Here is a 15,391-nt window from a genome sequence, read left to right as displayed (position 1 = left end):
TATTGATCGGGAAGTGATAGTTGTCATGCATACTGTTGCCGTGGACATGGTTCCTCTTTGAAATCTATTGAGTCGATACTCAACCTTGCGGAAATTACTTCGGATTCTGATAGACTGACTCAAATCGGAGATAATTTTAAGAACGCTACTACAATGAGGAATGTTCTCAGGTACTACCGAAGGATTCTGCCCTTACTACGATGATGATCAGAAGAATTGTAGAAGAACATTGTAGTCTTTGTTTTACTAGCTATGCTTCTGAAGCATCCATAGCAGTCAACAAGAGGTAGGAATCACACATGAGGCTAGGCCCGCATCTAAATGGGCTCACGGTCGAGTAATCGAAATCTATTCAAGATCGGACGGTTATATTCATTCTGTCAAAATTGAGGAATATTTTGATAGAAAATGTTATCAATTCATCGCTTTCGCGGTTTGCTCTCCTGCCTTGAATTTCTCTCCTCTTTCCTCATTTTCATAAGACGGTGGTGATATATGCGTGTCTGCACGAGGCTATCAGGTATGGTGACAACTCACTCTTAACGATCGTGACACTGTATGGTTAAGTGGTTTTTTACTGACTGAAACTTGTAGATCAATCATACTAAAGTGAGTGTCCTTATTTTAAAGAACCTGTACAGTATTTTTCTATTTTTCAACAAAAAAATATATATGTGTCTAGAATGGCGACTCTTGGATACCCGGCGACCTCTCAGAGTACGCAGCCTTATCCTTGCAAGCGGGGCTCTACAAGGATGGACGAACCCCTTTTCCTGACTTCTCTTGGAGCCAACAATGACAACACCAAACATAGACCACTCTAGAGCTAGGGAAACCAAAGAAGATAGAGTCAATGCGATGGATCGGTAGAATCTCGGGATCTTTAGGTGGACGGCAAGACTGCATGCTCTGTGAGCTATCGCACTTTTCGCATCAACGTCTGCGAAACCATGCCGAACTACTCCAAAAAACGGGCTATGTATGCGGAGCGCCTACTCTACCATAGCCAGTACAAGCCGGAAACAGAGAAAGTGAGGCGACACTAAGACCAACCGCGGGCAAGTATCCGATAGATGGCCCGGGAAAACATCAACACCCAGGTTTCTCTCAAGCCTAAAGATCTGACTGAAATGGATGACGAGCTTCGTGGACATTTTTCCGAAGAATCCGACCTGTGGACTATCAATTTTTATGTGTATAATGCAGCGAGAGCTTCGGCCGATGCGAACCGTAAAACAAAACCAACGGTTGATCATAAGACCAAAAGACGAATGCATCAACTCGCCATAAAAATAGGCTGGGCAAGACAGTACGCGTCCCGCATTCAGTGTATGATTGACTACAAAACATCTGACAGGAAGTTTAACACCAAGGTTGGAAAGTTCACGTGGGAACTCCAGATCCGCTATCAAACACTTAAAAAGTGAAAGCTACTGACCATCAGGCAGCATATTGTTGAGAGAATACGGATACTATCTAACCATCACTACCGAGGGGGTGAAAAAAGTATTAAAAGGTATGAAGAACTATTCCGCTGCGGGACCAGATGGTATCAAGACCCTCTGTTGGCAGAAGTTTCCTTCAACCCATTAGCATTTGGCCCCTATTTTGAGCTCATATTTAACGTCGGAAAAGCCAATTCTGGAGTGGTTGGTGGAAGGGCGCCCAATAGTAATCTTATCGAAAATGGGAAACTTAGCTCACCCAAAGACCTATCGATGGCCTGTATTGATTACCGGAGAGCTTTTGATTCAACCTCCCATAGAATTATCATCTGTTGTTTGGAAAGCTTCATCCCCAAATCGTGAGGTGCACAGAGATTGATGCCGTTTTGGAAAACCAGATTTACTATCTCATCTAGAAAAAAGACTTACTTAAGTATAATTGAAGATTAAGTTGCTCAAAGCTCTGTAAGCTTTGGGGTACACTTTTTCCTCGTGACACTCGCGCTACGCAGATCAATTTTGATAGGAATTTGTAAACGTATATTTTCTGAACTACCTTAAAATAAATAAAAAACTACAATCCTTTTTCAGACATTTTTCTCTATTTATCGTTTTTATGCTAAACACAGGATGTTTGTTTTCATATTATTTTTCATGGATAGAACAAGATACCCTAAAAGTCTTTGTTTAGGTTTTTGACATAACTAGAGCCTTTTCACATAATAATGGAATTTTTTATTTTCTGCATATTACATTCAATAAATAAAAACAAATTGACGATTCCTATTGAAAAGTCTTGCGAGAAATTTTGCAGGATTTTTCAAAACCCATAATTTCTCTTGAAGCCTTTTCTTTCGTATTTTGCGTCGTTTGGTTCAAAATGTGAATTTTGTGGTGTCAATTTTCGGACAATACCAATACTTTCTCAATTATAATTTATGAACAAGTAATACATTTTAACAAATTTGTATGTCTTTTTGGATGAACAATTTTCGTCTATCAATTTGTTTTCGTACCTTTTGTCGTTTTTCTACCATTTTTAAAAAATTTTAATTTCATTTTTATTAATAAAACCAAAATACGCGTCCTTTCAACAAGTGATTTATAAAAAATGTGTAGCTTTTTTCGGGCAAAAAATTTTTGTTAACCATTTTCAGACAATTCTAATACTTTCTCAATCATAAATGAAGAGAATGTAAAAAGAAGTCGTTATACATAAAATATAGTCTGTGTTCTAGAAAAGAATTAAAGGTGCCAGGCGGATATGCGGAGATTTAAATTGACAAAGCGATACAAAACTATAGACACGAATAGACTGCGTTACATAAAAGGTGAATGAAAAAATCAGGAAACTATATTGTAATCGCAAGATTTACGTGGAAAATAGATAGGCGTGAATAAGCAGTGTTAAGCTGGGACAAAAAATAAAGGCATAGAAAAAGATATATTTAAAAAGACGGTGGATAGACCGTGTTGCGCAAGAGTGTATTTACTTTTGTAGTGATTTGTAGTAAGTGTCTATCAACTTTTAGTAAATGAAAAATGATTCAGAACAACTAAAAATTAATAGGAGGATTCCATTGCATATTAAATATGTCCAACTAATAAGCAATAACTGTAGTTTCTACTGCGAATATCTATGTAGGTTCTTATATAGAATCCCTCAAAGGAATCCCTATAGGGCCTATTTAAAAACCTATATAGGTTCCTACATGAAACTTCAAATAGAAGACCTGACTGGAAACCTTTCTGACATTATGGATATGTAAACGCTGCGCAGTAGATAAACTATATTTGTACTACTAGGTACTCCGTTAGCAAAAACAAGCCAACTGCGCAACATGATTGAACAGTGAAAGAAGGAGATTATTTACAGGCCCTATTATTATTGTAGTTTATTTACTAAGACCCTAGGGCTGAAGAGCCCTCTGAGGGACAAATAACACATGTAATAGAACTGTAGCTATTTATGAACTTGCTCGATGTAAGATAACAGTGATGGTAAGATAATATGGTATACATTGAAGTTATGTCTAAAATCCAAAAAGAAAAATGGTTACGATTGTTAATGCTGTTTTAGGAATATAGTTATCGATGAAAAGCTGATCAAGTGGTCATTAATAATAATAATAAATAATAACAAAAAACGTAGCCTACTGAGTTTTTATGTCCTACCAATAAATGATTTCAAGTGTAGGATTGTCTATATTGAGCAGATAATCAAAAATAGTATATTACACTACAAGGGCAGGGAGATTGACATTCCTGCACTGTGCACCATGATACCCGAGGCGAATGCTCCGTCATTTTCGAGAACGAGCGAAGCGAGTGCTGCTGGTCAGAGGCAGGCATCAAATACATATGCTAAGCCAAATATAATCACAATATTTTGAATAGTTCGTATCACCTTTTAACTTATATTCACTGACACATAAAAACAATGATCAATTCCAAGCAAGCAGCTTTGAGATTATACGGAGTGCTCCCAACACGTGCACCTTGCACTACTGCGAATTCGATACATTAGGCGCATCATTGGCTGCCGTTCACACGTTTAATAGAGTGGCCGTTGTTAGCGACTTCGCTGGCTGGCGGACATGCATCGGTGTGCATGAGGAAATGTTTTGCTCTCGATGTTACAAAGGGCGTGCGTGTAATATTATCAATGCCCAAATGTTAAGCTTTCTCCCTTTAAATCAATGCTGAAGATACGTACTTTCGACGTGCTCGCCTAACCATGAAGGATCTTTGCAACTTACAGGTTGTATGTATCGGAACTATGAGGACCATTTTTCATTCACGAAGCCTAAAATAAGTGGGTTGATTTTTATTCTCGAAATGCCAACTGTCTGCTCATTCTAGGAGAGAGTGCGGTTAAGCATATGGCCCAAATCTCTTATAACTTCAACAAATTCAATGTCAAGGCTATTAATTTTGTGTGAAGAGAAATTCCTTAAAGTTTCTAAGAACGGGGAAGAAGTGGGCCCGATAATAATTGCTTTAGGCTTGGTCAGATTCAGTGCCAGCCCATAATTCTGAGCCCATTGTACCACTTAGGCAATGTCCTCCTGGACCAATTCCAGCATACTTTTAAGGAAGGCGATTGGGCCAAAAAGATACAATTTAAAATCGTCCCCGTACTTATTGTATATGCAGTGATTACGTCCTGCACCTAAGTCCGATTTGTATAGATTAGAAAAAAAGGGTGCTAAGACTGAGCCCTGTGGGACCCCACTCTTAATATTAGCCCATTCAGACCGTTCGCCTTTGCTATTGACTACTTGTATGGATCGATTTGTTAAGTAAGATACAAACCACGTAATTATTGTATTGGATAGATTAAACCTTCTACGTTTGCGTAAAAGAAGGCTTTTTCCAAGCAACGGGAAAAATATTAACTGGTCGTGAAGAGTTATAAATATGAAGAATTGGAAAAATTACAGGAAGAGCAAGTCGAATCATTTTTATGGAAATCCCATCAGATCCATTGGCATTCGGCTTGATGTCCATAATCTTCTCCAAAAAAACCTCGGTGGATTCATGCCGATTCATGCTTAGGGGGGATAAGAAATAATCTTCTCAAAAGTTACCAAATATTTTTGCTCTTATTTATATTTTTAATAACATTAAAATTGTGTTTATTGGACGAATCTATAATTGTAATTTACATTAAGTTCCTTAGTTTGTGAAATTCAGCTTGAATACCTGGATTTTTTGTTCTCTTGGCTAGTCAGCGTGTATTATTCCGTTCCTTCGCGAGGTTTTTAATTTCAGTGGTAATCTAAGGTGAAGATTTTTTATATTTATAAGGAATATGTAGGGGAGCAAACCTATCAAACGCTGAAATTAAATAGGAGCAAGAGATTAATTTTGCTATTAATATCCACCATGCGAAGGAGCTTTTCCTAATCGTAGGTCACTGTGCTCTTTGATTAAAAGTGCCTGATCATTACTCCATCCTAATAATTTAGACCCTAATAATTTAGTAGAGTCGCCTCTTTTTGCATTTATCGATTATGCTAACGCAGGTTGATTCTTGGTTTAGTTTAACTATCACGATAGGTGGAAGCGAAGCATGCTTAGACTTTAACAGCTGATTCTCCGTTTCCACGGATTTTACAGAGCCTTGAAGGTAGATAATAACAGTGACATTTTAATATGTAGTTTACTCCAACACAGTCGGACATCAAACAAAATTTTGTTTGATGTCCTCTTTTATTCCCTTGATTGATCCATCGAAAGACTGATTAAAGGCCATTTGCTTCAATTCAAAAGCATCAAGCTTTTCAGAGAGTTTAATTTTACTTCTTGTCATTTTGCTATCGCCATGAGAATTGTTTCAAGAGCAGGGTTTAAAGTAGCTATAGGCGGTCCTGCGTTTTTGTATCCAATAGTTGTTTCTGATTATGGTTCTGTTTACTTTGTAAGAACAAATCGCAGAATTTTAAGTCAAAAACAGAAAAATTCTTCAACTTGCGTGACCTAAAACAGAAGGAATTAGGAAAAAGACGAGCTATAATTATTTCAAAATCTATAGGAAAATAATTAAAATGTTAACAAAGACTCTCACAGCAACAGGATATACCAATCTATCCCATTTATGTCACAGGTTTTTCCAGGGTTATCCCAGAGATAACTCGTCGGATATGCTGCAAGGCAAGATATGGTAGTTCCTAAGGATATCGCCAGGCTAGGGTATCCTAGGGATATCCACAGGTTAGGGTATCCTAAGGATATCCACAGGCAAGTGTATCCTAGGGATATCCAGGATATCTAAGGTGTATTTCTGTGGCATTAAAATGAAGTTAGACATTAAAATTGGTATATATCCCCGGGATACCTCTATTTCCGCCTTACAGGATTTTCGACAGGTTATTCGTCGGATATCCCTGGAACAACCTGGGAGATAAATGGGATCGAATGAAACATCACGGTATATCCTTTTGCTGTGAGTGGGTAAATTTGTATAGGAAAAACATGATTCAAAAAGATAGGTGAACATGTTTATGTTTTAAATGATTTTCTTTTTTTTATAGAGAAGTATAGATAATAGACGAAAATAGATAAGTTATTTTATACATAGTCTAGACTAAATAAACATTAAGAAAGATAAGTGAGAATATTACATTGAAAGAGTCAGAAATGCATATTACTAAGATATCCTGGATGATTTTGGGACTTTTTTTAATATTCAAATGTCCCTAGTGAGATATCTCGAAACCATCTATGGATATCTAAATTTAAGTACTTCTGTCATTTTACATATACCTATGTATTTATTTTCTTGATATAAAAATGAAACTTAAAAATATACAATTTTATTTTTAATTATTTGAGAGGGCTTTATTTACAGCATCTTTTAAGGACCTCATCACTCTGCCTGGCTCACTAGAACCTGTTACTGCTGTTCCGGATACTATCATATTAGCTCCGGCCTGGAACATAAATGAAAAAATTCTACTATCTGATAATTTCTGACACATAAATTGTAATAAAAAAATTATTTGATTAAAAGAATGTTTAAGCCAGGATGCTATAATATTAGCTCCGATCCAGAACTAAATTTTTTAAACTCTACTATTTTATGCTTTGTCATACAAAGAAATTATGATAAAATTATTAGTATAATGAAAGAATGTTTGAAATGAGATATAATTATCATCATGCAAGGCTCTACATTCTATTAAGCATATTTTATGTTAAGTTCTGTTACCTCTGCACAAAATTGAATAGTATTGAGCCCAACCCCTCCATCAACTTCGATGTCCAATGTTGGATAATTTTTTCGAAGCCATGCTACTTTTTCCAACATTGGTTTCATAAATTCCTGTCCACCAAATCCCGGTTCCACCGTCATTATGAGGATCATGTCGACTTGATCTATATAATTGACTACTACATCCACTGGTGTTCCAGGCTTTAGGGCTATTCCCACCTATCGACAAAAACGATATTTTATTAAATGATTATATTTCACTTTCACTGGTTTCAGAGGCGTGTTAAAATTACGAAATTTTTTGTGTAGTATATTGTTTACTCTTCTTAAATAGTACAAAGAAATAATAGACAATAAGAAATTAATCCGCTGACCTGTCCAAATGAGGAAAGTAGATGACGCATGCACTAACTTCACTTGTTCGGAAAAATTAAATTCAGGAAGTACAGCCATACAAATTAGTCTAGAAAGTCATAATAAAATTGAGAAATCGGAGCCTCCCTGACAAAATTAAAGATAGCTCACAAGTTGAACAATGAGCAGAAGTTAATAATGCGCAACCAGAATATGTACAAACTGGTCATTTTTAACGAAGGACTCATATTCCGAGAGCTGAAGGACCAAAAATGCAACACTTTTAGAAAGGTCATTTGAACATTAGGTCATGTATTGGTTGTATATCAACATCCTAGCGTCAGTCAGCCAGTTTTGCTAACAGCTGGCGCAGGGGCGGCTCCAAACTTATATGAAAAATATGTATGTCGCAACTGATTTATAAAACCTTGAAATTATTTTGTAGATATTAAGTCAACTAAAAAAAGTACGTGGTTATGGTTAGTTAGCAAAATATTATGAAGGTACGCGTCAGCAGCGCTCTAAAGACATCAAACAATTCTAGCTGGTGAAAGGGTTTTATAAAATCTACAATTCTGCATAAATTGTTTTACAACAACAAAAAAAGTCAGTCAGAACTTTTATGACGAAATGCCGTCAGCAGCCAACAGAAGAACGCGCCACGCGTTAGATTTACGTAGCGCGCTCGGCCGCAAAATGCTCACAAAATGTATTCACAGCATCGGTAGATTATAATAATAATTATTATTATATAATATATATTATCTAATATTTTTAAATATATAATGCTCATATATATTATTATTTATAATACATCATATATATTAAAAAAATTGATGTTTCAGCCTTGAGGCGCTTCCTACATGGAAAAAATTTATACGTAAAAAAATGAAGATTCAGAGCCTCTACAGAGCTTGCTTGACAAATCTGGGACGTACGAAGTAGCTTCGTCTGCAAGTGGCCTGCACACACTCACACACATGCACGCGCGGTGCGTGCGCGCGCATGTGTGGTTCGAGTTCGTCTGATAAGTGGCCAGAAGTTTCAGAATACGTATATTGTGTAGCCTTGAAGACTAAGCGTTCGAATCCTCAAAGCTACAAATTTATTAATATATATATAAATTAAATCGCACAAATAGAATTTTATCCTTTTTATGTTTAAGTCTTAAATTTTCAGGAACTCTTCGTAGGAAATTCTTACTGTTCGTAGAAAAGTTCGAAATTGATCTAAACATTTTTCATCGAAATAAGGATTTAATATTTCATTTTGTTATCCCGTATCCGAGACCTAGCTACAAGTGCGTTACTTTTTCACGGCTAAATGTTTTTTCGTGTATGGCTTGATTTTTAGACCATGTATTACAAATGACAACTTTCTACTACAATTTTGAAAAACATATTCTAAAGGGTGAAATACAATCCTTCACAGAGGGATTTTTCGAAGAATGGTCTTGTTATTTTGTCTCAATTAATTAAAAATATTATGCATTTTATGAGCCGGGGAAAGAGCAGACCAACACCATGAGTGTGCCCATTGTGAACTGATAGCCCTTTAAATTATGTGGTTAAAATATGGCATCAAATTTGTAGTATATGGACTAAAATTCAAGCCCTAGGAAGCGACTTAAGATGGTTACTGACCAATATTTTGAAAGCATTTTTAGTTAGAGTAGGATTTTATATTTTAAAATGTCTGTACATGCTGTCCCAGTATATATCATCAGCCTCGGACGCATCTTCGTGATGCAATCAAGTCGCACGTTAAGATCAATAGTGTAAAAACTCTGAAAAAGTTATTTCGAGAAAAATTGAGCGCAAAGTTTTTCATTTTTCTCGATGGCATAACTTTCCTCCGGAATCCTTTTTCCTCTCAAACTTTCATTTTTCTGATAGCCTGAGTCAAAATCACAAAGTCACGTTAAAATCTATTTTGATGGTGAGGTCTGCCCAATATGAAAGACTCACGAAGAGATCCGACATGGAGTATAAAATGGCCAAAAACGGGACTATGACCACGTTTGAAGTATGAAAGATAAATAAATGCATTCGTACGGAATGTAGGTACAAATTTAACGGGTAAATAATGAAAAAAAATCTTGGTAGAAGAGTCTTGAAAATTACTCTAATTTTATTTTTTTAATAATGAAAATTATTTCGAAAGGTAACTTGCTTGGAAAAATGTAACAAAAAAATCAAATTTTCACTAGAAACGTATGTAAATCGAGTATGAGAACGCGATAAATCTTGCTACCACCACTAGAGGAAAAAATGGCAAAAAATTGCATTCATTGCAATTTTAAAAGTTGGTGTGGACGGACACTTGTATCAAATCAGAGAAGCTCACTGTTGCTCGGCGCTTCTCCTCCTCCTTCTCCTAGTGCAGTAGTGTAACCAGCGTTACCCGCAGCTGCTCTTGCACTTAGGATAGTCACTCTATTCGGGAATTGTAGGGCTTGGAATTCTACATCCTGTGGCGGAACTAATTCAAAAATTGACTTTTTGAGTTTTCACACTATTGATCTTGACGTGTGAAAGGATCTGATAACAGAAGAGTGTTCAATTTGACATATTGGGCAAAGCATGGTTTTTAGTCCATCATTCACGGACTGTGTTGCAACCAGGGGCACGACAGGGAGACCTACAGCTTAAGGTACCGGCTCAGGGACCGAATCTCGGACCTCTAACGTGAAGGCCCAGCGCCTAACCCATTGAGCCACTGATATTATATCAGTGTTTTTATTAAACTTTTGCTCGGGTAAACCCGGGTATACATTATAGCCACGGACTAAGTCAAGTGACTGATGAGATTAGAATGTTATAAGTTAATTCGAATAATTTAATACGATGGTTAAAACCTCCTGAAATGATGTTGAAGGTATACAATTACGAGGGGCCACGAGCATTGGAGGTGAGAACAGCCACCTATGGATGCTTTCTTAGAGCTACCATCTGCAACGCCCCAACCCCCTAAATGTCGTGGTAGAACTACCATTTCAATCGCTGAATTTCTGTGGTGCATTCGGTGCTTCATCATTTCTACATGAACAATTCTGTTTAACTTTTCAAGATCAGTGTTAGACCATTTTATGAGCCCGAAGGATTACGTGAGGACAGGGATGGCATATGTGTTGATCGCCCTGATTTAGTTTGCCGAGTTGAGAAAACTCTTCATAATTAATCTGAGTCTCGTAGTGAAGGCAGTCGTTAGGCTTGTCTTAACTATCGTATGTAGAATACCCTTAGATTCAATAATACCCAGATATTTACATGATTCGCCTGCAACCATTGCCTCGATGTCATTTTCGAACTTGTTCTCATACTCTGCGGTCCCTAATTCCCCTCTGATAAATGCACTGTTTTACATTTATCTAGTCCGAACTCCATATGGATATAATTTGAAAACTGCTTTGAGACATCGATCACTTGCTGCAGTTTCTGGCCTAAACTAGCGTACAGCTTCAAGTCATGCATGTAAAGAAGATGGGTCACTTGATGACCATCCTCATTATCATGAATTCTAAACACATAAGCCATGCTGTTTGGTGTTTTGCTCAATGGATTCAACGCTAAACAGAACCGTAGTGCGCTGAAGGAGTCTCCTTGAAATATACCCGTCGTAAAGCATATTGATCTAGTTATCCTTAGTTGTCCATGATCAAAATACTTGATTCTTGTACCCCAGAGCCTCATCGCATGGCTTAGAAGGTCAATAATGCGTGGGCAGATTTTGCAAAGTTTTAAGACTTCAAACAAATAGTCATGCGGCACAGAAGGAAATGCTTGCTTGTAGTCAATGTATGCCATGTGTAAGTTCCTTTGATGCTTACGAGCTTGAGTCATGGCAACAGCGTCTATAGTGACTAGATCTTTACAGCCTCGTGAGTTTTTACAATATCCTTTTTGTTCTTCTGTAAGACTGTCATTCTCGTCGCAATGAGAATATACCTTATCTGCAATGATAGCTGTAAGACATTTATAAATTAATGGAAGACAGGCTATCGGTCGAAAGTCAGATGGATTTTGAGCGTCTGGTTTCTTGTTATCATATACGTTTTATCTTGGAGCATAAAACCTGGTATCAGATCTGGGTGTTCAATGATCTTCTGAAAATACCTTGCCAACGCAAGATGCACACTCGTCAGGTACTTGTACCAGAAGTTGTGCACCATGTCCGGACCTGGAGCTTTCCAATTACTCAATTCACGATAGAACTTTCTTTCATCCGTCTGAAAGTTTTGATTTTGTTGCCTTCGTGCATTACTTTTCTTGTAGCGACGCAGTCTGGCATCCTCAGCTTTCTGGTTCTATTTCCTCTAACGCAGTTTGTGGTACGTTCAAATACGTAGGTAAAACCTTACTGTCGAGATGTGCTATTAGTGCACGGAGATCATTTGTAATGTTCATTTTGGGCAGAGATTACCTTAGTGTTGGTTCTACAAATCTGAACTCTAGTAAAGCATGACCAAAATTCCTTTCCAGGTGCTGTAGTTTTTCTGATATTTCCCTATCCACATCATAGTTAGTAATATCCGGATGTGGTTCTAATGGATCCAGTGCATAATGTTCATTATCCCTAGCACCTATGCCTTCAGCATCAATCAAGTCTTCATTATCCACATCTTCCAAGGGGAGCTCATCAATAGGAAGCTGCCGTTTCATTACGAGCATTGTTGATATCTTCGCATAAAACGCGAATCACAAAGAGATAGGTGTGCCGCGAATTAAGTACATTATACTAATTTTTTGCTTACTGATGAGGACAATTTTGCAGATATCTCTGGAAAACGGGTTAAATTGATGCTCTTTTTTAGGTTTCCACGCTGCAAATATTAATAGGGTTGCAGTTAAGATTGTCCGACGCACATGTCTTTTAACAACAGGTCTCAACAGTCACTTTACGCTGTGGAAAATCCCAGAAGAACGCATCAGTAAAAACTGGCAAACGTCACTGTTTCACTCCAAGTAAGTGACTAGAGATGCAGTATTAAAACTCACGACCTAACCGGAAATCTTACCCAAAACAGATCCAGTCTGTTAGGACTATAAATGGTCGTGACATACGGATTAACATACGGATTAACAGGTAACAAATACTCTTTACTAAGACTGGTCTTTACTTAAAACAATGAAAATCTGATCATTTCATTTATACAAAATTCTAACGTATCTTGAATCCGAAACGATGAGACAAGAGTACCTTTGATCGGTTTGACGACGACTGATTCTTACAAGAAAGGTCTAGAATTGGTGTTATTGTAAGTAAAACCTTTCATAAAAGCAATTTTCCGAAAAGGGTTAATATAGATGATAATTAAAATACTCCCGCCTAACATTTTTTTGAACACAATTATGGATCGTTCAGCGGTTTTGAATAAACCGAACGTAATTAAACACGCGATAAAATAAATTATATATTTCAATCAAATTTGTTTCGAATAAGGCGGATTCTATACTTCATGCAGAATCTCCCAGCGACGAAATATGTTGTCATTTGAAGAAAATTGAGCGACAGGTATTTATACGTTTCGAGAAAAAAAATTCCACCAAATTAAAGTATTGGAATTTTGAGGTCTATTAAAAAACACATGTTTTTCCTTTCAGACGTTCTAGTTTTCTATCTTATTCAGATGTTCAAAAATATAAAAATTTGTTTTTCAAGAAAAAACCGTACTTTTATTTTTTGTTGAATTTGGCCTTTTATATCTTTTTCCACATTTTTCTTACGAACGGGACATTGGACAGAATGTTTAGAAAAATATTTGCTCATTTTAAAAAGCTCTACAAAAAGTGTCCCTCACTTTTTATTTACATCTTGCATCTTTTAATAGAAACATTCGAAAATTGTATTTTGAGGAAAAAAGTTAAAATAGAATTTTAATTTTTCACTCAATTCATTTTTAAAATTTTCTAATGAGGTTTAAGTAATGCGCGAAAATCGTTCACTTCTACGCACATGTTATATCATCCTTTTTTTCGCTCCTTACTTTTTTTAAATTACATGCAATTGAAAATGTGACTTAATCGGATCAAAAATACATCCACCCCAATATAACAGACGGAATCTCACATTTAGTAAAGAACCTAATGATAATAAAATTCGCTAATATTTTCAGGAGGAGATTTTGTATTTGCGTTAAGGCTTAGTTTATTTCAGATACTTAATCTTTAGAATAAAACATTTAATCCTGGTAAATCACACCTATGACCACTTTAAAGAACATCAGATAGATATATACATACCTCTCGAAGAATGAATATGCACGTGGAGCGCTTCCCCAACTCCTGCATGAAGAACCTGCATACGAAGATGAGGAAGCGACATTAAGATTTATCGCTGAAACGAGGCACCTTCTGATAGATGATTGCGATTTCAGGACAAGGAGGAAAATTAACATCCAGATTTCTCCTAAGTCCTAAAATATGGCTGATATCATCCAATAAACGGTGAGGGAAAGGGTTCGAAAGATCGTCCAAGAACTACAATAATATGTGGATCTACAATAACACACTGAACAAGTCAAAGCTGCTGGCAATGAAACAGCATATTGTTGACAAAATACGGGTGTTTTCGGATGCAAGGAGGAGAATACAGAAAAGGGAGAGATAGATGAGAGAGAATTAACAGTTTCTCGATGTACCATCGCGCCTTTTCAGAGATGTCCCTGTTGCTTTCAAAATCCAACCAAGCTCAATGAGGTAGACTTTTTGGAGAGAGGTATACAAGATCCCGAAAACACTGGGGTTGAAAGAAGATACTGATAATATTATTCGTTTCATGGACTTCTGCGACAACTTTATAACATCTGAGGAGGAATGCCCATCAATTAGACAGGAAACACAAAAAAAATGGGCAAAGGCACATTTCTGTATAAAGCAGCGGATAAGGCTGCTGAAACAATTGGCTTTGACTTCAATATGAGGGATGAGCAAAATGCATTAAACATTATTCATCTCGAGTACGCATTCTTGAAGAAAATAATGAAGAAAGCACAGGAGAAAAACTTCCGCAAACAACTGCTAGGCAAAAGGATGCACGGCATTTTCCACATAAATGTGAAGGATTAGTCGATGTCGTATAAGCTTTCTGCACTAAGAGTGGATATACTGGAACTTCATATTTTCTACAATTGCTTCAGTCGTGCACTCGAGGTCTGACATAGTTCTTCTTGACTTCGAGAAAGGAATCATGTTCGTTATTGAATTTTCGGCATCAGCCGAGAACGTCACAGTCAAGGAGAAAGAGAAGAAAGAGAGGTATAAAGACCTTACAAGGGAGTTGCGATGATACCTGGAATATTCTATTATGCTAGTCGTTCTGATCATCGGCTCTCTTAGAGGTGCCAAGCTTTCACTGGTTAATAGGCTGAAATGCATCCCGGCGTGTCAATGAAATGTTAAGACGCTTGTGGGGGAAATGCAGAAGCTAATTGTCCTGGGGTCGCTCCGTGTCCTCAGGGTGCACGATATTTTTGCCAGGTCGTCGAATTGAGTGTCTTGTAGACTATAAGCACCTATCTCACAGTCGTGAGACATGGTTACAGCTGAAAAGCCAATGTCCTAATTAGTTCGAAATTCGTTGCTGATAAATTTTAATTCACAAATTCTGGATTTTGATTTTTGAATTTATACAAAACTTTTATTTAAATATGTATATATTTGTGTGTGCAAAGCAGGAGATAGCCCTGAAAACATGTTATGTAACTGCTTCGTATCAAAGGGGTAACATTGTTATATCTGGTTAAATCACGAAGGTTACAATTTAGTGACGTACTTGTTCTATAATGATAAACGTTTTTTTCCGACCTTAACTCAGGAACTGAGAGTGAATACCAAGTGAGCCGAAAATGATGCTGTAAATGCGCTCTTTAATATAT

General features: G+C 36.9%; 1 protein-coding gene across 1 annotated transcript in view; it reads right to left on the bottom strand.

Annotated features, from left to right (window-relative positions):
• Positions 1-5,060: 5,060 nt before the first annotated feature.
• LOC117176859 (ribulose-phosphate 3-epimerase) overlaps positions 5,061-15,391 on the bottom strand; it is an 82,389-nt gene continuing 72,058 nt past the window's right edge. Inside the window, exons 3-5 of the mRNA XM_033367204.1 lie at positions 7,159-7,380; positions 6,797-6,880; positions 5,061-5,927 (exon numbers count right to left, since the gene is read on the bottom strand). Coding sequence (XP_033223095.1) covers positions 5,895-5,927; positions 6,797-6,880; positions 7,159-7,380 — 339 coding nt within the window. The 3' untranslated portion in view covers positions 5,061-5,894. The remainder of the gene's footprint in view (positions 5,928-6,796; positions 6,881-7,158; positions 7,381-15,391) is intronic.

Source organism: Belonocnema kinseyi, chromosome 7, assembly GCF_010883055.1.
Source record: "Belonocnema kinseyi isolate 2016_QV_RU_SX_M_011 chromosome 7, B_treatae_v1, whole genome shotgun sequence".
Taxonomy (NCBI): Eukaryota; Metazoa; Arthropoda; class Insecta; order Hymenoptera; family Cynipidae; genus Belonocnema; species Belonocnema kinseyi.
The sequence above is the reverse complement of the archived record's forward strand: the minus strand, read 5'-3'. Positions and strand labels throughout refer to the sequence as shown.